The sequence below is a fragment of the Chlamydomonas reinhardtii genome, chromosome 1 (assembly GCF_000002595.2).
Source record: "Chlamydomonas reinhardtii strain CC-503 cw92 mt+ chromosome 1, whole genome shotgun sequence".
Classification (NCBI taxonomy): Eukaryota; Viridiplantae; Chlorophyta; class Chlorophyceae; order Chlamydomonadales; family Chlamydomonadaceae; genus Chlamydomonas; species Chlamydomonas reinhardtii.
This window is the reverse complement of record NC_057004.1, coordinates 5,759,841-5,783,504: the sequence shown is the minus strand read 5'-3', so window position 1 is coordinate 5,783,504 and position 23,664 is coordinate 5,759,841. Positions and strand designations below refer to the sequence as shown.

General features: G+C 62.6%; 3 protein-coding genes across 4 annotated transcripts; all 3 read right to left on the bottom strand.

Moving 5' to 3' along the window:
* Window positions 1-189: 189 nt before the first annotated feature.
* Window positions 190-7,827, bottom strand: CHLRE_01g041256v5 (uncharacterized protein). 2 transcript variants are annotated; one of them, XM_043058807.1, is made up of 13 exons: window positions 7,601-7,827; window positions 7,437-7,527; window positions 7,222-7,344; window positions 6,327-6,416; window positions 6,191-6,247; window positions 5,668-5,915; window positions 5,238-5,426; window positions 4,686-4,887; window positions 3,943-4,379; window positions 3,422-3,625; window positions 2,937-3,164; window positions 2,441-2,673; window positions 190-2,052 (listed from the first exon to the last, which is right to left on the bottom strand). In XM_043058807.1, the coding sequence occupies exons 1-13, from the start codon at window positions 7,697-7,699 to the stop codon at window positions 1,647-1,649; spliced, it is 2,607 nt and encodes an 868-aa protein (XP_042928721.1). In that variant the 5' UTR covers window positions 7,700-7,827; the 3' UTR covers window positions 190-1,646. The 2 variants fall into 2 exon arrangements, with proteins under 2 accessions (XP_042928721.1, XP_042928722.1); XM_043058808.1 differs by lacking the exons at window positions 7,222-7,344; window positions 7,437-7,527; window positions 7,601-7,827 and adding an exon at window positions 6,596-6,747.
* A 638-nt stretch (window positions 7,828-8,465) lies between these two features.
* Window positions 8,466-13,203, bottom strand: CHLRE_01g041200v5 (uncharacterized protein). The gene is made up of 4 exons (XM_043058806.1): window positions 13,012-13,203; window positions 11,908-12,631; window positions 11,590-11,706; window positions 8,466-11,430 (listed from the first exon to the last, which is right to left on the bottom strand). The coding sequence occupies exons 2-4, from the start codon at window positions 12,451-12,453 to the stop codon at window positions 10,162-10,164; spliced, it is 1,932 nt and encodes a 643-aa protein (XP_042928720.1). The 5' UTR covers window positions 12,454-12,631; window positions 13,012-13,203; the 3' UTR covers window positions 8,466-10,161.
* Window positions 13,204-14,297: 1,094 nt separating this feature from the next.
* CHLRE_01g041150v5 (uncharacterized protein) lies at window positions 14,298-23,647 on the bottom strand. Its single transcript, XM_043058805.1, has 9 exons — window positions 23,122-23,647; window positions 22,707-22,799; window positions 22,439-22,545; window positions 22,051-22,161; window positions 21,681-21,760; window positions 20,747-21,474; window positions 19,769-20,588; window positions 17,967-19,654; window positions 14,298-17,718 (listed from the first exon to the last, which is right to left on the bottom strand). Exons 1-9 carry the CDS (start codon window positions 23,132-23,134, stop codon window positions 16,382-16,384), a joined length of 4,977 nt encoding a protein of 1,658 aa, XP_042928719.1. The 5' UTR covers window positions 23,135-23,647; the 3' UTR covers window positions 14,298-16,381.
* Between the last annotated feature and the right edge of the window lie 17 nt (window positions 23,648-23,664).

The following is a 23,664-nucleotide window of genomic DNA, read 5'->3' as shown; positions in this document are numbered from 1 at the left end:
GCACCTGGCGTGGCGGTTGGCGCACGGTGCGAGTGGGAGCTGGTAGTTGTACACGGGGGCGTGTGGGAAGCTGCGGTGGAGTACGGCGGAGCTCGGCGGAGGCTGGCGGTTCGGGCTGCTGCGGGACCCCGGTTCTCGCCATCTGGCGTGTAGTCATATCAGAAGGACTGACGCTCTTCCGTTACCCTTGCCTCAACCCTGTTACAAACTTCTCACAACACCGCCCCGGCGTCGCTTGCCGCAATCCATGCTCCCTGCAATCCACACAGCCCGCCTGCCCGCGTCCATGGCAGCTACCCGCCGCAGAAGCTGTTGTAGGAAGCAACTCCTCCGCCTGCTTCCTCTCCTCAACGGAAATGCATGTTCAGCTTTCTCAGCGCCTTTTCCACTAAATTGCGCAGACCATACGTCCACACGTCTCCACCTGCGTCCCAAATTTCTACGCCGCACATCAATGGCTATGAAGTTTTGCATGCCATGCAATTGCTGGATGCACCTGCGGACATTGACGCGGTGCCCATCTTCACATAGCGACCTCCGCGACACACAGCCATGCCTGCTCTCAGTCCTAGCCTGCCCTGGCCCGGCGACCGTACTACAGTCCACAGAAAGGGACCCGCAGCCCCTGGCACATGCCCACAACTGTTGGAGCACACATCAACCAAAGTTCACACAAGTGTACCGTACATGCTTCCTGCGGGGGCAAAGGTTGAAACTGACACGGACAGGGACAGGTACGTTTGTGCGCACATAACCCCCCCCCCCCCACACACACACACGCACACGTTAAGCGGGCTTTCGTTTTCTTTAACACACACACACACACACACACACACACACACACACACACACACGCACACACACACGGCCCGCTACGAGTTAACCCCGCAGTCTTGAACACGCAGCGCTAAAATGCACTGGCTTCACCGTTCCGCCCTGCTGACCCTCCTATATTGGTCATTTCCGCTTCTTTGGCTATGTCTGCAAACATCCCGCGCGGTGTGATCCGCTGTCAGTGCGAAATGAGCATCGGATTGCAGTTCTGTGATCAAATTGTTTGAAAGTTCCCGAGCATCAACAGGCCTAACAGCACCAAACGCGCACACAGTATGTATGTCACCCTGCCGGTATTCAATATGGTCGCTTACCTAACAGAACCACGTGCCCACGCTTCCATCCAAGCTTCAACAAACGCATGGAGCTAGCTTCTTACGGTTGTGGCGGCGAAGCTGAGTTTATTTATACAGTAGCTTGCTGTGCACACCAACACGTGTTTCCACTGCACATTAATGAAGAAGATGAGCCCACTGCCAAACACAGCGCTCTACCCGCCAAGTTACTGAGCCAATGGGCCCCGCACTTGGCCACTGACCGCCGCGCACAGCCGGTACCGGTCGGGTATCGGCAGCGGCAGCGGCCGGCACGCACAGGCGCCCTCATCGCCAGCAGGGTAGCCGCGGCCCCACCGCCGCCGCGGCTGCTGATGCAAAGAGGTGAAGCCGTACGTGCAGGCGCGGCGCGAGTGTGTGTGCCCGCGGTCCACTCTTGCCCCACCCCCACGACGGCCGCCGGTGGCGTACACCAGCGGCGGGCGCTGACCACACGCTGCCACCGCTGGTCCCGCCGGGCGCGAAGGCGCGCACTAATCAGGCACCGCCCTGGCGCCGCGCCTCCGCGCTGCTGCGCCCCGCCCCAGCGACGTTGCTGCTTCTGCCACACCCATCGCCGCTGCTGGTGCTGCCGGCGCCGTCTGTGCCACTGCTTCCGCGTGCGTCGCTGTTCAGGTCACCGCCGCTGCTGCTGTCGTCCTCGCCCGAGCCCTCATTAATGCTGCCTTCGCCCCCGCCGCCTGACAGCTCCGCCGCAAACGCCGCAGCGGCGGCTTGCACGGTCGGGCGCGACAGCAGCCGCAGCGCCCCCACCATGGCCTCGTTGAAGGCAAAGAGGGACTGGCCCAGCACGCCGGGCAGCGCCTCAACCACGCCCACATCCAGCCTGGAGTCGGCCTCCCGATCCCACGGCTTCGTATGACCAAGAGCGTTGCGGCTCAGCCTGCGGACGTGCGGACGCACGGGTTATATGGCAGCAGTCGTGGTAGTGCGCCCGGGTCAGTGTCCAGGTCAGACGTCTAGACATACACCAACGCGCCTCAGGCTCAGGCTCGGTGCCTCGGGCTCAGGCTCGGTACACAACTGAGCGCTGATGGTAGGCCAGGAGAGGCATGGGACGCAGACCCTGCTGCTCGGCCTTGCAGTGCATGTGCACTCACAGCACGCACCCATCGCAGAGCCCATCACACCGTGGCCGCACCGCTGCCTTCAAGGAAGCAAAGGCCTCCGCGTCCGTCCCAGCACATGACACGCTCCCACCCTCCCACATGCGCCCCTCCCCTGGACGACAGCAGCAAGAGCGGCACCAGCACCCACCCACAGCCACCCACCGCAGGTAGAGGACAAGCATGGCCAGGTGCGTGCTCCGCGTTTGCTTGTTCTTCGTATATGTTTCGCGGTCGATGCTGTTCCATTTCGAGTTCAGCACCTCCTGGAACCAGAGCTGCCGCTCCCACAGCTCCTGGGGGCCCAGCGCCGCGCCGCCGCCCGGCTGCTGCTGCTGGTCGCCTCCTGCCGCCGCCCCTGCCGCCAGCAGCTTGACCGCGACGTCGTCGGCAATGGCCTGCGATGAATAGCGCTATGTCATCAACTCAGGAGTTCGACATGCATCGCCGGGTGGCGAAATACGTACGAGGTTTATGGGTGGGCGTGCGCACAACCCAAACTGTTACGATACACACAGCACAATTGAGCGGCACGCAACACGGGGCTTCCCAACACAGGGCGAAAGAGCGCCACTAGCGCCATCCGCACATTACTAGCGCTTCTCTCACCCAAACCTAAACTGGGCTCAAGCCCTGTAGCACATCCAAGCATTTTGCCAACCTGCAGCTTGGCCTCGAACTCCTTCATTTCAGCCGGCGGCTCCTTGCTCTGCCACTGACGGCGGCTGGCGCTGGCACCGAGCAGGTAGTCGGCGGCCTCGCCCAGGTAGAAGAGGTTCCACCCGCCGTCCAGCTGCGTTAGGGTCGCGCTGAACTCCAGCTCGCTCCAGCTGTCCCGCAGCGCCTTTCGCACATTTTCACACAATTCACCTTCTTTGGTGAACAGGAACTGCACGTGGGCAAGCAGGTGGCGGGGGCGGGGGCGGGGGCGTGGCGCGCACCTTTACAGGTAGGGGGGACTCAGGGGGGCAGGAGGATGCAAACCCGCCGCAGTCACAATTGAGCTTGCCCCAGCGCTGAGCGTTTGCATGCAACCACTTGATGCTGGGTGGCCGGTTGCGTGAGGATGGGTGAGGAGAAAAGATTAGCTTGGGCACACACGTACATACGTACGTACGTATGGCGACATGCGCCCTACTGCCTCACCCGCACAATCTGACGCTGGTACGAGTCGCGGAGGAAGTAGCGGCCGTCCGCCCGCTTCTCCAGGTGCGGCGCCAGGTAGTGTCGCAGGCCGGAGTGCAGCTCTGTAATGATCCGCGCCCCCACGGCCGGAAGCGACAGGTCCAGGATTGCAAGCCGCTGCGACAGCGCCATGGCCTCCAGGCAAGGCTTCCATTCCCTGCATAACTGAGGTTTGAGGTTTACAAAAGGATATGAAATGGGCGGATGGGTGCCAGGCAATCAAACAGGCAAGCAGACAAGATGTTTGGATGTATCTGGCATTTGGTCATGAGGGTTTGCCGTAGCAAATTGCTTGTGCGACCAAACGCCCGCTCAAGAACCATATTGCCAATTTTGATGGTGCACAACTAACGTTGCCCCAAGGGCGCGTCAGGCAAGCAATGGACGTGGCGCTGCTATTGACACCAGGCTAAAACACACGTACATAGCCGCCGCCGCCGAGGTGGGTGCACAGGTGTGCCTGTGCATTCACTTACACACACCTCGTCCATGAGCTTGGACCGCATGAACTCCTGCACGAAGGCGTCCACGTCACTGGGGCGTCCGTCGTCGACCCAGGCGCTCACCAGGACCGTCAGGAGCGCTATTGACCGCGGGCAGAGCTCCAGCAGCCGGCGGTCCAGCGGCACATCAGGACCGCTGTCCTGCTGCAGCTGCTGCCATACGCAATTTATGTGCGCGGCGCTGTAGGTCGACGGCAGGTGGGTGGCGCAGACGTGGGTGATGAGCGCGTAGCCGTTGGGGGGCATGTTGCCGATGTTGACCCAGGTCTGTGCCATGTCTGAGCCAGTCAGGCACCACAGCACGGTGTGGGGGCCGTACACCAGCAGCTCCTTCACGAATGCGTCGCGCATGTACCCGGCCCCGACAGCGTCCAGCTTGTCGCCGATGGTCGGCGAGAACAGGCTTTGCACCTCGTCTGTATGTGGGGCGGGGATGGGTTGGAGGCTCATGTCAGCTATAACAAGGGAGCGGACCTAAGTTGGAAATACAAGCAAGCTGTCGGAAGACACGAGGGCGGGGTTGAGTAAAACAGCCAGCAGAACCCGAATGCCCCCCCCCTTCCCCCACCACCCCGAACCACAACACCCCAAACCCCGACACACACGTTCACGTATTTATGCCGTTGTGTTCTGGTGCATGTCATGAACGCACAAGACATGCACCAGAACAAATAATGAATGCCCCAGCCATCAATCCGCTGTACGACGCCACGAACACCCACCGCACAGCACCAGCACCGGCACCTCCACTGCCTTGAGGAAAGTGAAGATGGCCTCGCCGGGCATGCTGGGCAAGCCTAGGTCGGGCCGCGCCAGCGCAGCCTCTGCAGCCGCCAGCGCACCCGCCCGCATGGGCACGTGCTCCTTGCGCGCCCACTCGAGCAGCAAGTTGAGCAGGCTCTTGAGCATTGCCGTGGCTCCCCCCTGCGTGGCGTCGGGTTGGCAAGAGCAACTAGTCAGCACTACTGACGCCGGTTTGCCCACACGCGTGCGTGCACATTAAGCTGTAGTCCAGTGCATGCACAAAGCAAGCAAGGCTAGCTATGTCAACCCCTGCCGCCTTAGCAGCCACTACAGCAGTGCGCTCACGGCATGGCCACGGAGACAGCACAACACAGAAACAGCACAGAAACAACACACACAACACAGCACAGCAATTCGAAACGGCAATGCTTTGGCCATGGCAGCAGCCGCGCGCGCGCGTACACAGCCTTCCTGTTCCAACGAGTAACTAAGGTCGACACGCACCCACTCGACGGCGCGGACGTACCTACCTTACGAACCAACTTGTCGCCCCTCAGCCGCAGGACTATCATGCCCGCCAGCAGGGGCGCCTCCCCGCCGCCATCCTCCGCCTGGTCCGTCTGCTGTTGCTGTTGCTGCCCCGCCTGCTGCTGCTGCTTGCACAGCGCCTCCGCCACGACCGCGGGCACGACGTGCTCCAGGTTGTAGGACTTGCCCGTCTGCGGCAGCCGCGGACAGATGCACATGGCGGAGAGATTTCCGGAACTCAAAAGGCAGCGGGACCCAAGCGCAGTGTGATTGCGGTAGCCTCCACTGCATGAATGTGTGTATATGCATGTGGCACCTCTGACGTCAAACCTCACTGCGGCTCGAGACATCTGGCTGGGGCTATTGGTCGGGCGTACAGGAATGGGTTGCAACAACAAATTCGAAGGACAGCGAGCAAGCAAGCGCACCGACCTTGATGAGCCCCGAGACCAGCAAGGGCGCGGGGGCATTTGCCCGGCGTCGGTTAACCGCGGCCCTCAAGGCCGCTTCAGCCCACGAGCGGATGCGGTCCACCACCCCCGCCGCATCCACGTACGTCATTACGCGGTCGCCGTATGTCAGCTTCCACACGACGCCGTCGTCGTCAGAGAGCTCCGGCAGCAGCTTGGCTGCGCTATCCACCAGCCGCCTTGGAGCCGGCGGCGCATCTGCACCCGCACCTGCGCTATCACCAAAGGGCGGGCGGGCTGTTGATTGTGGAGGCTCCAACTCCAAGCCACCAATATCCACGCAACCAATATCCACGCCACCAAGCCTGCTCAGTCCGCAACCAAACCAAAATGCAATGATTACAGCTGCTCCAGCAGAGCATGGGCGTCACATCAGTGCAGGGCGGCGGGGGCTAGAAAACGACGCGCCTGCTGTCAATCCAGCCGCTGGTTCTCGGCGCCGCATACGTGCTCACACTCACACATGCGACTTAGGTTAGACCCACCCTGCTGCTGCTGATCGCGCTGTTGGCGCTCCGCATCCTGCCCGCTGGCGTGCATACCTGGAGGGGGCAGATGACAGGCGGGGGCGCAGCCATCGTCAAGAACAAGACACGTTGCTAGTGGCTGCGCCTGCCTCACCTGTGCCCGCCCAACCCGCACCGCCGCCGTCGCCGGCTCCAAGTAAACCAGGCCGACCGCCCGAACCAGCGCCGTACGCGCGCACGCTCTCTGCAGGCGCCACCAGAGAAGCGAAAGAGTGTTGATACAGCCGCTAGCCTGGCTGGCACAGGCACGGGAAGTAACGCCATCGCCTTGGGAGGCCATTTGGCGCCCAAAGGCGCCTTGCTGTCCTCGCAGAAAGCAACGATGCCCTATGGGCAAAGGCTGAAGTGTGGGACTGGACGCACCAGCCCCCATGAGCAGCGCCCGCAAATAAAGCGATGAGCTCGTCGATGGCATTCTCCAGCTGGTTGAGCTTGCTCTAGAGAAAACCCTGCTGTGCAGCGTCGTTGCACTGCGACAGTTGGATCTTCACGTCCTTAAGCTGCTTCGCCTTCTCGTCCACCTCACGATGAAGGCAAAGTAACTGTGCTATTTGCTTGGAGACAAAGTCTGCCGTTTGGACTCTGCGGCCCTGTAGGCGCCGGGGAGGGAGGAGGTAGCCACACTCGGTTCCTATGATTAGCAGCACCGCGAGTGGCATGCAACTCCGCCACTTTTTTGATCAAGTTTAGGAGCACACTTCGCGGGCCCTGAAGGCTTGATGTCTAGGGTTCGGCACGCCCTTTTACGATGTCTCTGAGCGGCGTGCGGGGTGGGTGCACGGGCGCGGGACTCGAGAGCGGTGGGATGGGTAGGAAGGCATAGTTTGCGTTACCACAGCCGCAGCCGCACAGCCCGCCCACTGCGCAAGTTCCACCACCGCGCACGCAAACCGAGGTGAGTGCGCCTGCAGGCCACCTACAGCAACGCGCCCTGACGATGGGAGGGGGAGGGACAGGGCCTTGCCCCCAGGCCATGCCACAGCACTCACCCAAACCCCCGCCCTCGTTGTGGTTCTGGTTGCCGCCGCCTCCCCCGTTGCTGGGCTCCGCTTTCGATCGTTTGGGCGCCTGCTTGCCGCCGCCCCCCGACTCGGGGGCAAAGTTCTCGAAGCCTGTGGCAGGCGTGTGAACATGGAGCGTGCGCGTCGTGGCCATCCGCAACGTAGTACCTTAACACTTAACACCGTCGGCGCCAGACTCTTACCTTTCTGGGAAGCATTGCTGCCCATGGCACGCTGGAACAGCAGCGCGAAGAAGCCCTCATCCTGAGAGGTGTCGCGCGAGGCCGTTTCGCACTGCGACTTGGCCAACTTAATACGCCGTGAAACGCACTAGATCTATAAGATAATAACAAACAACCCGCCCCACCTGCTTCAGCGCTCCGCTGAGAAGGACTTCGGCCTGGCCAGCGTGCGCCTGCTGGTTCAGCAGCTGGTTCACCAGACGTGCACTGCCGCGTTTGTACATGGTGATGTACAGCCGCGGTCAGTGCAGATGTGCGCTGACCAACGACGCGGCTCTAACTGTTTGCAAAGCGAGCGATGCCTTGTCAAGCGATTCTGGCAATATGCACAAGGAGATAGCTTCTGAGGGGTTAGGTGGGGTCTAATAGGAATCAGAACGCTGCTTTGGTAGTCTTGATGCATGCATGGGCGCGTCCTCCGCGTCACGCCGCCTTCTGCCAACGTGCCTATCTCTCGGGGATCCCCGGGGATCCCCGGTTGGGCTGGGTGCAAGACGGGGGCCCGCTCATTCTCCTGGTGGAGTCATCCATGAAGGCGGGCACGGTTATGCAGCTGAGTCCCCAGCTGTCAGCGCTGCGGGCGAAGCATTGGTTTACGGTATGTGCGGGCTGCTGGGGTGCCGGATCGGGGAGAGGCTCAGGCAGTCAGGCCGCTGGAGCCTTTGCCGGCACTCTGTGAGCGTTACAGTGGGGGAGGTCACGAGGCGCTGTGGCGGAGGGCAGCCAAGGCATGTTGGGCATTTCCCGATTTCCGATGCATGATCATCGCCGTGCGTCTGGAACGAGGATGCCTCTGCTGTGTCAGGCTTGTGCGATGGACATGTATGTGTGATGGGGACCGCCGGCGCCGTTTCTGGGACTGCATTGTGGCGCGGGCGTTGCGGGAGAACATAGCCATGTATGGCCATGGGTGCCGTGTCGGGGGATGAGTGCGCGACGGCCCTAGTATCAGCGCGTTACTCGTCCCGCGCTGCGTGTGAGCGAGTGCGTGAGGGCATCGATTCTTTCATCAGGGGCAGTCTGGGACAGCCGGCGGGGAACAGGCGGGAAGCTCCGCCGATATCTATGCCGCCTCCGCCCCGCAGGAACGGTCCGGCAGCCGTCGCAACTCTCGGCCGGGCCGCACGCAGCGTCCGCCCGCTGAGCACCCTGACCTATATCGGCGTCTAGCTATTAGGCACTATCATATCAGGCACAAGGCGGCTACGGGCCAGTGGGCCACTGTACCTTGCCCTCCGGCACTCTTGTGGCTGCGCGCTGCCAGTGCAGGCCCACACACTTACACTACTGCAAGTCCGAGGCAACCTGCATGCCAGGCACGCTCCTCTTACACCACCGTCCGGTCTATCACCACCGTTCGTCTTGATACTCCCGGGGCGGGCAGCAACATAAAAGTTGGGGCTATGTAACCGTGCCGTTCCGGAGACCTAAGTCCCCAACGGTCCCCGGCCTGGCGATCTCACCGCCCTTAAGTACGGTCTGCCCGGCCGGCCAAACAGCCGTGCCCGGGCAGCAACTACCCCCGGCTGTGAAGCAAGTTAAACACCGGAACGACGAGAGCTAGCCGATCGCACCGAAACATGCTCACCGCATCTTAAGCAGGTGGGTGGGAGTGAGTGGTTACAAAGGCGAAGCAAGGGGAAGGCGCAGCACCACACCGGCACACAACCTGCAAAGCGAGCAAGCAGAACACCACGGACAACCGCACAAGCCACCGAAAGCCAAGGGCACCCCTCCGGGGCAAAGCAAGGGCAGACCCAAAACGGCGAAGCAACCACCAAGCTCACAGAACAGAGGAAGAAACAGACGCGGGACCGAGCAAGGAAAAAGAAAAGAAAGCAGCAAGCCCAAACCACCTCGATAACGGGTGCCCATCTTCACATAGCGCGCGACCTCCGCAACACACAGCCATGCCTGCTCTCAGTCGTAGCCTGCCCTGGACCGGCAACCGTACTACAGTCCACAGAAAGGGACCTGCAGCCCCTGCGATGGCACATGCCCACAACTGTTGGAGCACACATCAACCAAAGTTCACACAAGTGTACCGTACATGATTCCTGCGGGGCCTAAGGTTGGGACTAACACAGACAGGGACAGGTACGTTTGTGCGCCAAGAACCACACACACACACACACACACACACACACACACACGCACACACACACACGGCCCGCTACGAGTTAACCATGCAGTCTTGAACACGCAGCGCTAAATGCACTGGCTTCACCGTTCCGCCCTGCTGACCCTCCTATAGTGGCCACTACTCTGCCACTGCTTCGGCTACGTCTGCAAAAGCATCCCGCGCGGTGTGGTCCGCTGTCAGTGCGCAATGAGTATTGGACTGCAGTCCTGTGATCAAATTGTTTGAAAGTTCCCGAGCATCAACAGGCCAAACAGCACCAAACGCGCACACAGTATGTATGTCACCCTGCCTGTATTCACTATGGTCGCTTACCTAACAGAACCACGTTACCACGCTTCCATCCAAGCTTCAACAAACGCACGGAGCTAGCTTCTTACGGTTGTGGCGGCCGAGCTGAATTTATTCATACAGTAGCTTGCTGTGCACACCAACACGTGTTTCCACTGCACATCAATGAAGAAGATGAGCCAGTACTAAACACAGCGCTCTACCTGCCTGCCGGCCTGCGTAATGCTGGGCGGCCCATAAAACGTACCACCAAAGCTACATACCATGTATCCGTTGGTTTGCACCAGCCTTGCCTCCTTCCCGCCTGAGCTTCACTTCGGCCAGGCGTTCCGCAGCCTTTCCAGCCGCAGCGGCAGCCACTGCCGCTGCAGCCGATGCAGCCTGCGACGCTGCAATCCCAGTCGTCCAGCCCACGCCCCAAGCCGCTGGTGACCCCGACTTGGAGTGCGTGGCTGAGTGGGGTGCTGAGGAGCTGGGCGAGGCGGGGCCGGAGCCAATGCCGCACACCGAGCCCACTGACACGGAGCCGTCCGAGCAACGGCGCGGCATACCCGCGTCTTCTCCGCGCCCCCGGCCCAACAGCCCTGCGCATTCATCTCCATCTCCACATCCGCCGCCTGCCCCTCCGTCTCCTTCCGCCCCGGCGCCGGAGGTGTGAGCGGCACCGGCTGCTGCTGTGGCTGCTGCTGTGTTGGCATCCGCGGTGCCCCATGCGGCGCCGCTGGCCACCTGTCGGGTCTTGTACTGGTGGGGTGACACAGCCGCCAGTGCTGCCACTGTGGCGCCCTGGAGGCAGGCGCCGCTGCTGAGGAAGGCGGGGGGCTGGGAAGCCACGTCGCCGCCAGCCGGGTGCTGCGCATTTGCTTGCGCCAGCTCGCAGGGCAGCAGCAGCGGCAGCGGAGGTGGTGGCAGCTGTGTCGCCGCCGGTGCCGGCACCGGCGCCGGCACCGCCGGGACCTTGTTGGCGCCGCCGCCGCTAGCGCCTTCGCTGCCGCTGGCGTTGCCACAGCTACCACCGCTGCCAGTTGTCTGCAATGTCAGTACCTCCGCCCCCGGCAGTGCGGTCGGCGGTACACCTGTCCCCGCAGGTACCGCCGCCGCCGCCGCCGCCGCCATTGCCGCAGGGCCGGCGTGCGCGGCGGCCTGCCGGCCGCCCGCCAGCAGCCCCGCGCGGAACGCGGCCTGCAGCTCCGCCGCGCCCACGGCGTGGCCAACGTGTCCACCGCCGCCGCCGCCGCCCGTTGTGAGTGTTAGCACATGCTCATGCAGCGCGACCGCGTGCAGGTGGTGCGAGTGCGAGTGCGATGACAGCCCGTGTGCGTGCGGGTGCTGCGTGTGCAGGTGCCGCAGGGGGCTGGAGCCGTTGGTGGCGGGAGCGCCGCTGACGGCACTGGTGGCGCCGCCGGTGGCGGACCAGCGCCTCAGTGCCGCCGCCATCTGGCCCTGCTGCAGCTGCAGCAGTTGGCGCCGCGTGGCCTCATGCGCACAGCGCTCCGCCTCGAGCTTGCGCTGCAGGTCCAGCATCTAGGCGAGGAGCGTAGCGAGGTGGGTGGTTGCGCCAAGTCAGTAAGGCCGCCTTTCTAATAAGCCCATCCAGTCGGCCTGCCCATTTCTCGCGGGGCCAAGTCCAGTCACAAGCCTTCAACCACCTCCATCTGCTTCCAACCGCCCTCAGCCGCTCACCCGCTGCGCCGCCCAGTCCACCGCGTCCGCCTGCTCCGCCCTCAGCGCCGCCAGCTTGCGGCCCAGGCGGCGCACCTCCTCGTCGCAGAACGCGGCCTGGCGCCGCGCAGCCGCAGCCTTCAGCGCAACAGAGGGTGGAGGGAGACACACGGTGGGGCGGCAGGAAGGTGTGGCGAGGGAAGCAGCAGCAGCACTACTACAGCAGACCAGAGTAAACGCATTGACCTCGCGCTGTGAAGCCCCGAGCGCCAACGCACACGCGCCCCTCACGCCCCCCTCTGCCCCACGCGCTCCCCCTCCACACACGCGCACACTGACCTCCTCCTGCGCGGCCTCCACCCGCCGGTGCGCCGTGTGGCGGGCGTCAATGAGCTCGTCCGTCAGGTCGGCGCAGCGCCGCATGAGCGCCCGCACCTTGGCCTCAAGCGCCGCCACCACCTGCTCCCGCTCCTCCTCCCGCGCCTCCGCCTGACGCCGCGCGGCCTCCTCCTCCTCCTCTGCAGGTGCAGTCACCGCCTCCCGCCCTTCTTCGTGTGGCCCCATCGGGTCCTCAATGCCATCCTCGTAATCGGCTGCATTGGCACCAGCTGTGCGGAATGCGGCGGGCACCCAAGCACCGGGCCGCTGCTGCTGTGGGCACGATGGGAGCAGCGCCTGGGGCTGGGGCTGCGGTTGCGCCTGATGGCGTTGGTTGTGGTTGTTGCTGGGTGGCTGGTCGTGATTGTCCTGGGTACCGGCAGGGCCGGCCAGGTGATTGCTGCGTTTGGGTTGGTGCAGGTCGTCGCTCACGTCGCTGGCGCCGCCGCTGCTACTGCTGGAGGTGCTGTTACCCGCATCTGGGTCAGCATGTGAAATTACCGCCATAGCTCCGGGCCGCGGCGCCGCCAGAACCATGCCAGCGCTGCCAGCGCCGCGGCTATGATTACTCTCTATAGTGGGTCCGCGCTCGCACATCGTGCGGCAGAACGCCTCCTCGCTGCGGCCCTCAAAGTGATGAAAGGCGGCCGGCGCGCCCCTCTGGTGAAACACGTACAAAGGTGCACTGCGCGGGCGAGAAGGGGTGCCAAGGGGCGGGGAAGGCTTGAGCAAACCCGGGGGGGGGGGAGGCGGGCGTTGTATGTCTCGAGTCCTGGAGGGCAACGGGCAACGGGCCCGGAAGCTGCCGGTTGCTGGCCCTGCGCGTGCTGCAGCTCTTGCCTGAGTGTTTCAATCTCTACTATAACTTGAGCTGCCAGGTTGCCGAGCCTGGCACCCAGTTTTGCCTGCGCGCGCGGTTCGCCGAGTTCCCGAATGGACGCCCGCATTCAGCCTCGCGCCTGAACGGCCTTGCTCAGCCTCCGGAAACCCACGCCGCATTTAAGAATTTCTCAAGCCTTGCACCGGCTTCGCAGGGCCCCACGCCTGCTGTGGTGAAGGCCTCACCTTCAATGTGACGCTGCTTTCCTTCTTGCGCCGCCCTTATTCCAATAAGAGCGGCTTCAAGTTGTATTTGAGCGAGCGAGCAACAAAGCCGAAGAAACGGAAAGGAGCTTTCCACGTCGAAACAGTCCCCTGCTAAGTTGTGCTAAGTGTACAGAAGGCGCTACACGTATGTTAGAATCCAGATGCAGTCACTCATGTTGACACAGATAGCTGGTGAACAGCGAAAGGAAGCTAAAGTCTAAAGTCCGTTGGGCGGGTGCCGCCCATCGCGCCCGACGTCAGCACCGCCCGAACTTGACTCATATGTATCTGTCGGTTTCATATTGACGAATATCTGGGAGTTTTAGGCAAATGCGTCGCCGGGCGACAGCGGCGACACTGGCTCAGGTCCCCAACCGAAAGCGTGGCCTGGCGTGGCATGTCGCGCTCCCCGCATGCCGTCCGCCTGTGACGCATCATCGAGATTCAAGAACACGGCGCTGTCCTTACGTCATAATATAATGAGGCCAGGCATATATTACTGGCGTGGCACAGGTCTCCTCCAGGGCAGGCGCTACGACCGTGGCTACGACAGGGTGAACCTATCTAGCTCCGCGCGTCAACATATGCAGGTGCATCAAAAGAGGCCGGTGTAATGACGCGCCCGGGCTTAAGAGGTAGCTCGAGGCGCCCGCATGAGCCTGCCCGACTTCCGCGTTCCGCGGAATCTCCTCAGGACCGCATTACAACCTGCACGGCGAGAGGTGCATGGCCTTTCACCCTGCTCCATTTTAGAGTGCATGCAGCCCAGCCCAACATCATTGCAGGAGGTGCAGGTAGGTGGGGGGCTCAGCGGGCACCAGCCAGGGGGGGGGGTACGAACAATAGTTCCAGACCCCACCCCGCAAAACCTCCCGACCCCCCCTGACCGACGACCGACCGTGCCGTACCGTGCCGTACACCCCCTAAATCCCCTCTGTTTTCTTCCAGGAAGGATGGTGCCAAACGACTGCTTTCAGCGAGCTCTATTAACATGTAAATACGGAAAGTTCGTCGGGCGCGTCTTGACCACAGCCATGTTGTCAACATGTTGAGAACATCTTGCGGCCGTTCAGTTGCACCCGTGTAAAGCACGCCCACGAGACTTACCTACGCATGGTACATACACATGCGTTTTCCTCCGGCGCGCAAGCACCGGTCCGCGACTTGCGGCACGTTCTGGTCAGGCGAGACATGTCGCACCCCAACATCCCAACCCGACATGTGTTGACGGGCGGTAGCCCTTCGTCTTCTGGTAGGCTCCTGATGTTTCCCAGCTGTTACAGCATCCATTACATGCTTTGGGCAACGGTCTGGGCTTGCCCTGCTGTCTTATGAGGCCCAGACGAAAGTTTCCGGCACACCGTGACGAAACCTTGGGGACCCTGGGGACCGACGACCGACCCTGAACTTTGGGGGCCCAGATCTCCGCAATTACTACCCTGATCAAAATTCTGAAAGCGGATTCTGAACGCTCTCGTCAAGCTCTTTCGATTTGAAGGGTGGGGTATGTCTGCGGCATCCTTACCCCCCCCCCCCCCCTGCACCAGCACAAGTTTGTGGCTTCCACCAAAAACAGCAATGGGAACAGGCACGCTCAGCTCCTTATTACCCTCCGCATTACAAACCTGCGCGGCGATCCCTTGAAACAACTGTACCTAGGGACTGTACACTGTACCGGCGAAAGACCGTGCCTGAACTCACATGAAAGCATTGAGGATGGGTACCAACGCAGCGCAGCTGTACGAGGATTCCTATCGTGGCAGAGTCCATTAAGTACTAGCGCCTCAAGGCACCAGAAAGTACGCAACACCCCGCAGAGTTTCCGCCTGCATGCCTGCAAACGTCCAAATGGCACGTAGCCCAAGCCCAAGCCGCCGCGCCTACAGTACAATTCCGGGCTCTTGGGATTTGTTACTCCTTTAACTCGTTCCAACTCCACACGTCAACACGCAACAAGCATACAACACGCAACAAGCATACACAAACAACAGGGTTAAGCATTTCCAATGCCTTGTCCCCAAAGCACTAGCTCAGCGTGTGAGCCCCGAAGTCCTTCCTGATGGCGTCAGGTGCACACAATGAATACCAGCTCATGGTTGACGCATCCAAACCTTGACAAACCCCCAACCCTTGACAAACCCCTTGCTACTCCCCATCACTGTTATGCCGATGGCCAACGGAAACCCCAGTGCGGAAACCCGCCTGCGCCCCATTCCCATCATAAAAGTCGGTGTATCTTCAGGATTGTGATCTATAAATAAGCAGTGTGGATGCGCCTTGCGGTAATGGAAGTACCAAGTCTTGTGATCCGCTCTGTTCCGAAGATGCCTTGCAACGCATGCTGTCGAGATTTTTCGGAAGGACGTGCTGAACGCAAAGCACAAACACTCTGTGCGCGGACGTGCCACCCGCTCGTCCACGTGGGCGCACAACACAAGCACGAATCCAAAGAACACGTTCATGCACGTGCACTCGCCACTCAGTGGTAAACGTGGAAACCGCAGTCAGATATGGTACATGAGTGTACATCCATACATTCACCTAGCCGTTGTGCTGATGTGGATGGATGACCTTTACGCATCGCAACCTGAACACCCACCATTGTAGCTGCCACAACATCGTCTGTCCACGCATCAAATCTGTGAAAGACATTAGTTCAGTGGAACGGCACCAACACACGGCTACACACTGCAACCCCTTTTCCAACTGGCGTCACGACACTGCAGGTCTTGTTCCCAAACCAAAACCCCGTCCAACTATGAAGTGGAAATCACATGCACCCCTCGCAGGTTTTATAGGTGCGACATACGGCGCGCATAATCCTCCCCTGGTAGCAACCATGCAAAAATGCGTTGCCTGCGTTTTGAGCGCTTGGTACAAGTTCATATGATATCCGAACTGCATTAGATCGTTCGGCCTATGATGGCATTGATTGCGTTTTGAGCGTGCCCAATCACAAGTCACTCAGCTGCGCTCGCAGGCCCACATTACGGCAAAAGCAACACCCGCAGCGAACGAAGGATGAATCATGCCGTGCAGAAAGAGCTTCGCATATGCCGACCCGGAAAGCTCGGAGCTCCGACTCTGTGTGAAGCTAAACTCAGCACGGCACATTCGCAGCAGGCGGCGGTTCTTCTTCCATTCTTACAACACTCGTAGCACACTAGCACCAGCCCCTTCCAGATGCACACTGATGCACACTGCAGCCGCACCAGCAGGACAGTAAGTGGGCGTTGGCTTGCACACCAAGCCCAAACCAGCGCCGTTTGCAACCCTGTTTGCAGCTTCCCACATTTACCCTTCCACACAAACTGGCCTTCAGCATCCATCCCGGCTGGCGGCGGGCTCGCTAGCAGCCCGTTGGTGGCGGGGACGCAGACCGTGACGTCGTCGTCGTCGGCGGCGGCCCGTCCAACACAATGATGAAGGGCAGCGGCGCGGACGTCCCCGCACCCGTCAGACCCGTGCCGACCATGTCCAGCATACGCCGCTGGTCTGCCTCCATTGCGCGTGCCTCCCGCACTGCCGCGGCCTCACTGTGCTGATGAGTGGCCCGGCCCACCGCCACCACCGCCACAGGCCGCGGTGCCGGCGCCACGGCCGGTGGCAGCAGCCTGGGCAGCAGCGGCGGCAGCTGCTGCTGCTGCGGGGCCGGGCGCTTGGGCGGGGAATAGGGCAGCGCGGGATGCGGGATGAAGGTGATGTCCGAGTCCACGCCACATTCGCCGCTGCCGCCGCTGCCCCTACCACCGCCGCTGCCCCCGCCGCCGCGGCTGCCGTCGCTCCGTGGTCCTGTGCTGCTGGCCGCCATGGCCTGCACTGGACCCGCGCCCGCCATCGCAGCACGCCCCGTCGACGGGACTAGCGGGATGGACTCGCCTGTGGCTTGGGCCGCCGCTGCCGCCGCCCCCACCGTGCCCTCGCCGCCATCAGCCGCCTCCGCCGCTGCCGGTGCGCCGGCCGTCGCGTCTGCAGCCGCTGCGGTTGAGGCCGCGGCGGCTGCGGGCGGCGCTGATGCCGTCGCTGCCGTGCCGGGCACCGGTGGCGGCGGCAGCTCCGCGGCACCTGTGGCACCGGGTGTCGGCAGGGCGGCGGACGGGACCGCCTCAGCCGCCATTGTGCCGCCCGCTGCCGTCGTCGCCGCTGTGGTGGCAGCCGCATCCGCAGCTGTTGCCGGCGGGCCAATGGCGCCCCAGCCGACAGTACCTCCGTGTTCCGCCGCCGCACCGGCTGCGTGCCGCAGGCGGAGCGACGAGACCCGGGCGACGCTGAGCGCACGAGCCACGGCCGCCGCGCGCTCCTGCTGCTGTTGCAGCTGCAGCTGCTGCACCGTCAGCAGCGGCTGGTATGCCACTGAACCTTGTCCCGGACCCCCAGCTATTCCAGGTATGGGCGGTAGCGGCGGCGGCGGCGGCGCGCCGGGTTGCCCAGGAAGGACCGAGAAGGCGGCGGCAGTGAACAGCTGCTGCGGGTACGGCAGGACGTGCTGAGTCGAGCCCGCCGCCGCGTGCTGCTGTTGCTGCTGCTGGTGCTGGTGCTGCTGGTGTTGGTGTTGCGCGTGCATGTGGTGGTGGTGGGTGGCCGGCGGCGGGGCCTGCACCAGCAGAGCCGAGTCTACGGAGCTGCCGCCGCAGCCATCCAGGTCGTCCGCTTGAGGGATGGAAGAGGCGATGGTCACCACAACCGCTGCGGGCGGTGGTTCGTGGGGGCGGTTTAAGGGGTACAGTGTAGGGGTGAACGGGGGCGGCGGCAACGGCGCCGCCAGGGTGACGCCTGCTGGCATTTGTCAGGCAGTGAGTCGGCAACATGCTGGGTATTTGCTTGCGGATGCCTGACGCGCATGAAAACAGAGCGCGACCTCGTCTTTGAAAGCAAGCCACCGCGTCAGTCCTTCCTTTCTTTCACCTGTGCCTTCCCGCCAAACTCGCACTCACATGTGTCCAAACTGCCGCTCACGTGCTGCAGCGAGGGGCCGCCGCCACCGCCGCCGCCGCCCGCCTGCGAGCCCACCATCATCTGCGGCAGCTGCTGCAGCGCCGAAAACGTCGATTCGTCCGCCGCGCCGGAGCCCGTGGCTGCACGCGCGGCACCCACAGCGCCATACGTTGTGAGCACGCCCACCGGGCCGCCAGCATGCGGGCTATGGTTGCTGTAGGCGTAAGCAAACGGCAAGCCAAGCAACATGGGACTGTGGAGATCAGCGCTGGCCAAGCCTGCGCTGCAGCTGCCGCCGCCTGCCACTGCGCCTCCTGCCGCCAGCAGCCCGCCGCTGCTGCCGCTGCCGCTGCTGCTGTGCACGCCAACGCCGAGCGAGCGCGCCGCCTGGGGCCGCCACACTGCCGCCCCTCTGACCTGCTGGGCGCTCGCAGGGATAAGGCCGGAGATCGGGAAGTACAACGTGCGTGTGGCGGCGCTACCGCTACAGGAGCCGCTGCCGGAGCCATCTGGCGCCGCGGCAGCTGTCTCTCCCACCGCCTCCCTTGCAAAGACGCTGGTGAGCATGCCAGCACCCTTGGCGCAACCAGGGCGCGCCGGCAGCTGCAGCTGCGGCTGTGAGTCAGCAGCAGCAACAACCTCAGCGGTAGCGGCTACACCAGGCGCCGCCGCCGCCGCCGCCGCCTCGCCTGGCGGCAGAGGAAGACGGAGTCCCTCTTCCACGCTCTGCTGCAGCGCCGTGATGGCGGACAGCGCCCGCGCGTACTCCACCCTCACAGGGACACCGGCGTTTGTGCGGCATGATATGGAGGTTGCTGCTCCGCCCTGACCGCCTAGGGAGTTAGCATCCTGGTACTCCCCACCCAGCTGCGGGAACGGCTGCTCCACAGACCCTGTCGAGGCGTCCTCAGCCACTGGTGTCAGCGCGTGAAGCATGGGCGTCGGCTGAGGCGCGAGCCTATAGAGGAATCCATCTCTGCCGCGACTCACGCCGCCGCCGGCACCGCCGCCGCCTGCGGCAACCGCGGCGCCTGCGGCGGCAGGGAACCACCGGCCGCCGGCAGGAGGAGGCAGCGACGCCACCGCTGCTGCTGCGCCCTGTGTTGCTGGCGAGGATGTCGACACAGTCGGTGCCGCGGCCTCTGCCGTGCCTGCCGGCATTGTTGGTGCCGGTGCTGCCGTGCCTGCTGGCATTGCTGCTGCCGATGCTGGTGCAGGCGCCGCAGTTGCAGCAGGTGCCGCCGGCGACGTAGATGCGGCACTGCCTCCAGCCGACCCAGGTGGCGGCTGCGGTGGCGCCGCCGCCGTTGCCCCGACAACTGCCGGCGGTTGGGAGGACAGCCCCACTCGGCCAAACAGCCGCCGCAGCTGCGCCGTGATGCCGCCGTCCTCATCACCCGGCGGCGGACCAGCCAGACCCCCCGCCGTTACCCCAGCACGCCGCTCGCCGCTGCGTGCCGCCGCCATAAGCCCCGAATGCGGCTGCTGGGCCTGCAGCGGTTGCAGCTGCGGCGGTTGTGGCGGTTGTGGCGGGTGTTGCCCGCTGCCGTACAGCGTTTTAGCGCTGCTGCTTTCGCCAGAGGCCGGCGAAGCGGCATAGGCGGTGTAGTTGTTGTGGGAGGAGGTGGTGAAGGTCGCAGTGGTCGTGGCGGTTTCGTCCACCGTGACATCGCCACTGGTGTCACGCCTGCAACCGGGTTGGGCGTGCACAGCAATGGGTGTCAGCTGCTGCAGCTTCGTATCAATGCTATTCCTGCAAAGCAGAAGGCCGAAATCCAACCGCCTTGTTGTGCAAACTCACCAGTTCAGTGCTGATGCTCCTGCTGTCGCCACAGCCACTGGCGCCGTGCTACCGCCAGCAGTAGCAGCAGCTCCTGTTGCTGCAGCCATGAAACCACCCTCTGGGTGTGCCAACTCGATTTGTTGCTGCTGCCACTCAGTAGCAACACTCACAGCCACCGTACTATCAGTTGAGTGCGCAGCCACCACAGCCACCTTCCCAACTGCGGCTGCTGCTGCTGCTGCTACTGCCGCTGCCGTTGCCACATCAGCTGCCGACAGCGCGCTGGCGCCATCCGCAACGTGGTCATCCCGCAGCAGCGCGGTGACGTCAGCCAGCGACAAGCCACCAGGCCGTCCGCTGGAGTCCTTGTCTCCGCCGCGACCGGCCACGGACGACGCAGCAGACGCCGCTGCCGTTGTGAACGCCTGGAGCGTACTGCCACAGCCGCCAGTGGCGACGCTGGTCTGTGACCGGTCAAACTCGAATGAGGTGTGGCCCGACAGGGGTTGGCAGCAGCTGCTTTCGGGAGCAGCTGCGTGGCCCCCAACGAGGGTGGCGGCGATGATTGTCACCTGCTGGTGCTGCTGCTGCTGCGGCGGCGGCGGCTCGCCCCGCTCCAGGTCTGAAATCGATGCGGCGTCGCGGTTTTGCAACATGGCTGTTTCGGCCCCCAACGCGGCCTCCACTCCGCCGCCGCTACAGCCCTCCTGCTGCTCCTGCTCCTGCTGGTTCTTGGGCGGTTGTCCGTCCTGCGGTGTGGGCTTCTCATGCCCGCGCCGGCGGCGCCGCGCAAGCACGTACAGAGCCGACGCAGCTAGCAGCGCCAGCAGCGCCACACCTTCAGGTGACATGGACACGGCAGAGCGGCATTGTCACGGCATTGTCAGTCGGCTGGTTCATGCGCCCTACCTGGGCATACCGTACCGTGAATCATGCATGTTACCTCAATACCTCATTCGCTTTTGTCCTGACACGCACTTGCTTGAGTGGACTTACCTCCAACTGACGCCACAATTATCGCGACCCGAGTTCCGCTGCTCCCTCCGCCTGCTGCAGTCGGCGGCGGCACCACTGCGTTGCCTACCGTGCTGCTGCCGCCGCTGCTGCTCCCACCACCGCTGACCGTGCTCAGATCTGGATTGTCCGGCGGCATTGTCGAGCCATCCATGGCGCCACCGCTACCGCTGCCAGCAGCGCTACTACCTCCGCTGCCTCCTCCGGGCAACGCCCGAGGCTTGCCTGGGGCTGCTGTCCCCGCCGCCGCCGCCGCAGCCGCATTGGTGGCCTCCAACTCCTTCAAGGTCTGGATGTAGCAGCCAGCTGCACCCAGCTGCGCCAGACAGCTGTTGGTCAGCTCGCGCTCACACAGCAGGTAGGTGTCTAGCAGGCGGACACGCAGGCCGGAGGGCACCAGGGGTGCAGCGGCGCGGCGCACGCTGCTGTCGCCAACCACGCCCCCCGCCACAAAGGCGTGATCCACGTAACGCCCCACGCGCGCCCAGCAGCGCTGCAGCGGCGGCGCAGAGCTGTCATTGACACAGCGCCTGCTGCCGCCGAGGCCACTACTGCTACTGCCGCTGCCATCGCTACTGTCGCTGCTACTGCCGCTGGTGCTGCTGCTACTGCCGCTGATGGCTGTGAGGTAGCTGGGCAGCTCGGCCACCGGCTCCATCAAGTTGGTGCCGGGGAACTCGGCGGGCCGCGCAGCCAGACCAGCCAAGGCCCTGCGCGCAGCACACGGCACGTCTGCGTGGTCGGTGACTCCCGGTGAGGCAACCGAGCTAACAGCTGATTGCCCTTGCGTGCATATATGCCCGCGTGTGTGTATAGTTGTGCGCGCTTGCAAAGGCATCAAACAAACAGCGCGCGTGCGAATACTGTTTGCGTGTTCTACAGGTCCGCCACCCTTTGGTACATGCATGCCACTCACTCGGCCAGGTGGGCGGGGAAGCAGACGCGGGAGGTGATCGCGGCGCCAGCAACCTGGATGTAGGCAGACTGCCCGGCCGGCTGCAGGCAAAAATATCATTTGGTGACGATGGTAACGGGTTACGGTCTTACGGACCTACGAAATTGCTGCTGGCCACTGCTAGCTGGTAGTGACACAGTTGAATACCGTGCTCGCCAACCAATTGTATGAACAATGCGGACAGCCATGCCATTGCCACTGCGTTACATGCGATGCCCATGACTGATAACAACCGCCGGCAAGCGCCACTCGTGAAGCGGTCGCGCCCATCCCCCCACACAGCACTCTCTGTACCCCTCGTCAGCAAACTACAGGCGGGCTATGTTCGTACCAGCTCGGCGAAGAGCGAGTAAGCTGCTGCCGTTGGCGCCTGCTGCTGCTGGCTGAAGTCAGATAGGATGACGTTTCTGAAGGTGACCGCGACTCCGCTCATGAGTTGGAACTGCAAATCAGTGGAAGGCAGGATTATGTGCAGCATTGGGACGTGGGGAACCCGTGTTGGCGCGCGCGGTGAGGAAGCTCAGCGTCATCGGCTGTGTTGATGCGCGCCCATCCACACGCCCGGGAGTCCCCCGAGCGGCGGGCCCAGCGCCAGCGCGTCGAAGGCAGGCTGCTGACGGCAGCCGCGGAGCGAGGGCACGCAGGCACGACAGCTACGACACTATCTAGCGAAACACTTGCTGGGAATTGATGGGATGGGGACATTCGCACGGCCGCACCTTGCTGTAGCCATCATGCATGGGGAGAAGGGCGACCACATGCATGCCAGGCGGCCGCGTAATGTTGAGGCAAGAAACGGAATTCACAAGCGTCAGGCAATCAACAGCTGCAAGGAAAGCAGACATGCGTTACACCCAGTGAACTTTAAGATCTTAAAGCGCCTGCTGTATGTGCCGGAATCGGCTACGTGCACACGGGCGTCTCCGTGACACCACAGCAACTGGCGCACACACACACGCGCATGCACACGCACCTCCGCACACGCACCTGCCCATGCTGCCCACCACGAGCGACCTCCATGAACTTGGATTGCCGTGTATAGTGGCGTTCCGGCGCACCCTGACGGGTGGCGAAGGCACCCTGCGAACGGGGCCGGCGCTGAGGTGGAGCGAGTGGCGAAGGAAAGTGTGCGAAGAGAAACCCCGACATGGTTGCGGTGACAGCACCGAAACCAGCCCTCTCTTTGATACGTGCCCATTATCATATACGCAACAAGTACTATTGGGAGCTGGGAGCGACGCTTGCGAGTTCTGCTGCGACGCAGGATTACCCAGCCAGATTTGCATCTAAGCATAATAACTCCAATCAGGCGTACACGATGGCAGGGCGCACAAATCTCCGAAGCGAGAGGCTGCTCTGACTCGTCAAGTAGAAAGTCGTTCGCCTTTCAGTACAAACTTACTTGGTGGCTTCATCATAAGCCTTCACATCGCATGCTAGCTCCAAGTCGGCCTCCTCGTTCTCCAGGGCCGAAGATAGGTCGTTCGCGCTGTATATCAATACAGCGTCTGCTGCTAGCATGAATAGTATCAACCACACCAATATCCCAGCTTTAAGGCACATCATGAAAGTTTAGCGAACCATACAAATAGTTCCGCAGGGCTGTCGCCCTCGACGTCTTGGGGATATCTGCATTATTTATCTATGTAAACATACGTAGAAGTGAGTTTGTTAGTTTAAGGATAACATTTCAAGGAGGCCGAATGCTCGGTAAGTGCCGCATGTAAACTCCCAGCACGAACTCCGCCAGTTGACCCTTCGCCCACCGACAGTTCACTCTGAAACCATCGACCATGTTGTAATAGTCGTTGCGGCTACATTTATAAACAGTTCGAGAGGTGTCCCTGTGCAGCCCAGGGCCGTGCTTGCCCATCGATGTGCGAGAAATGCGAAGGCTGAGCGCGGCCGAAGAAGTTGCTTGGGCGGGCGTTGATGTGTGTGGTGC